The sequence below is a fragment of the Austrofundulus limnaeus genome, unplaced genomic scaffold (assembly GCF_001266775.1).
Source record: "Austrofundulus limnaeus strain Quisiro unplaced genomic scaffold, Austrofundulus_limnaeus-1.0 Scaffold1551, whole genome shotgun sequence".
Lineage (NCBI taxonomy): Eukaryota > Metazoa > Chordata > Actinopteri > Cyprinodontiformes > Rivulidae > Austrofundulus > Austrofundulus limnaeus.
Genome location: NW_013953953.1, coordinates 42,314 through 44,996, shown reverse-complemented (window position 1 = coordinate 44,996; position 2,683 = coordinate 42,314). Strand labels below are relative to the sequence as shown.

The 2,683-nt window shown below is 35.0% G+C and overlaps 1 protein-coding gene across 1 annotated transcript in view; it reads left to right on the top strand.

The window, feature by feature from the left end:
- Window positions 1–2,683, top strand: part of LOC106535758 (laminin subunit alpha-1) — a gene marked incomplete at its 3' end in the record, with an annotated part of 46,774 nt that overhangs the window by 2,963 nt on the left and 41,128 nt on the right. The window contains 1 exon segment of the mRNA XM_014032835.1: window positions 1,431–1,601. Coding sequence (XP_013888289.1) covers window positions 1,431–1,601 — 171 coding nt within the window.

Below are 2,683 nucleotides of genomic sequence, written 5' to 3'. Positions count from 1 at the left end.
ACTTTTTCTTTACAAGGTGGAACATCTAACTGAGCATGTACAGTGTGAGGGTCATCACTCTAGATTGTTTCTTTTTGGAGAAAAATAACGTGTTGCAACCGTCCCTTGTTGCTACTGTCCCCGGTCTCCACTGCCATCTGTGTTCACAATTCAACTTTAAGAAAGTTTAGTTCAATCCTCTTTCAGAATTGTTTTYCACTCTGGTTTCAATGTTTAAAAATGTGTCTGATTGTTCAGTTTCTGGTTTAAAGGGTAACAAGAGAAAATAGACACAACAATGTGTTTAAAGAACTTCATGTTCACAGATAAAGGCTTTACCACCACTCAATAAAGGTTTTGATGTTTTATCTAGAAACATTTTATTACATTTTACCTACTAACTACCATAACATGATACTACCATCACAATAACTGACAGTCGGTTCAGTGTTCTTAATGTCTTAATGTCTTAAATTAACTCCTTCAAACATCCGTCTCATCTTTGATTTGATTTGATTTATTTTTTTAAACAGGAAAAGAGTAAAAGAAATCAGGCCTGACAGCATAATTGCTGTTTTACAGCAGGTTTCTGTTCTGCAGAACATAAAAACCCACAGAAAGCCAACATCACAACACAATATTATATACACTATATACACAAAGACAAACAAGCATACCAACTTACAAACAACAGACAGCATTTACACAATAGACACCTAAATATGATTGCAAAAGAAGATGTCCAGCAGATGGCAGACAAGAGTCTTCTTAAACAGCTCAGAGTTAAGATGGATTTCATATGTTGAGGAATATCCATGCTTTAGTTTTAACATAAAAAAAAAATAATCTCTGGCCATAACAGTTTTTAAAATCTGGTAATGTCAGTTGTCCACTTGTAACAGACCTAGTTAAATGACCATTTCCACGATTTGGTTTGGGCATCAGAGCAACAAGAGTTCCATAATTGGCATCATAAAAAATCTGAAATTAACAGCATAMCGCCACTATAGGAAACATAGTTTTGAAAAGGCAAAGCATCTGACAACAAAAGAACTATACAGTTCAGTCTCTGTCTCATCAGGACCTCAATATGATCAGAAACAGGATGTTAACAGGCCTGGTCAAATAAAAGACCCCAAATTTTAAAGCAGCACTTACTAACAGATTTATGTAAATGTTTGGATTTATTTGAGCCTATTTTGATMAAAKAAAATCMACAATAAATTCAAACATGTTTYATAACTGTATTGAACTTATATGTTGTAGTATCATAGTGGTTCAAAGATTTATTAAAAGTCCCAAATAATTTGACATTTATTTTCAATAAGAGTGGACTGAAACTGCTGATCACAACTGTAAAGGCAGAAGAAAGGCAGATAATGAAATGAGGAAGAAAAGTAWCATTAATGCCTTCTTCCCTGACACATTCTAACAGTTCTTTTGTATTTTAGGACTTTTTCCAGCCATCTTTAACCTGGCCACTAATGCAGAGATCAGCAGCAACGCCACATGTGGAGCTCCAGAGCCAGAAGTTTACTGTAAACTGGTTGAACATGTTCCGGGTCGTAGAATGAAAAACTCACATTGCTCAAGATGTGACGCCAACTCCGTCCAGTCTAAAGGTACACCAATCAGAACCAGAAATTTTGTTTTGGAAAATTTGATTCTGTAAACTTGTTGATACTGCAGACAAAATCAGTTCTACTGAAAAACAAATAAGTACATTAATATTATGCACTTTGATGCATAATATTAATAATATACGGTAATACCATCTCTTTCAGAGGACAATACACCTGAACCAGTTCTGCTGTGTTTGCCTGTCTCTTTCCTGTCCCTCAAACCCAGCTGGGCCACCCATCCTGAGCCTGGTTCTGGTTCTGGTTAGGAGGTTTCTTCCTGTTAAAGGAGAGTTTTTTTCTCTCCACTCTCACCACTGTGCTGCTCAGGATGGGACACTGTGATGAAGTGAATCAACACAATCTGCTGGCTTCTTTAGACTGATTTTTGTGTACAGTTCCCTGAGACAACGTATGTTGTGACTTGGCGCTATATAAACTGATATTAATTTAATTGAACTGATTTATAGCATTAGTCAAACTTAAAAGATAGAATACCTACTGTAATTAAAAAAACTGAATTCATGTTGTTAAATTTTTGMCATTTTGTGAGAATTTATTTTCAGATTTATTCTAACTAAAGTGACAATAAAGAAAGACTAAATTGGGAAACAAGTGATTTTTTAAGAATAAACACAATTAGTTAGAGGGTTGGCTCAGTAGTCAGGGGAGTCATTCTTCTAATGCAAGAGTTGGTGGTTTGATTCCACTGCTGTGTCAGTGTACTTGAGCAAGACACTGACCTCCCCCCGCCTCTGATGTATGGATGTGATTTAAAGCACTAATTAGTCTCTATAGATTGATTTATCATTATTAGCTTCATAGACAGATCAAATAGTGCTGTATGAATGGTTAAATGAGGACACAGACTGTAACATGAAACACTTTGACTATCCTGGTTGGATAGAAATGTGCAATGCAAGTACAGTCTATTTACTGAACAAGAATAATAACAATAAATATTAACAAATCTCAGATAATTCAAACTGGATTTTAATTAACTTCAATTCAGTTTATTTATATAGCACCAAGTCACAACATATGTTGTCTCAGGACACTGTAGATAAAAAGAACAATGTAAAGAA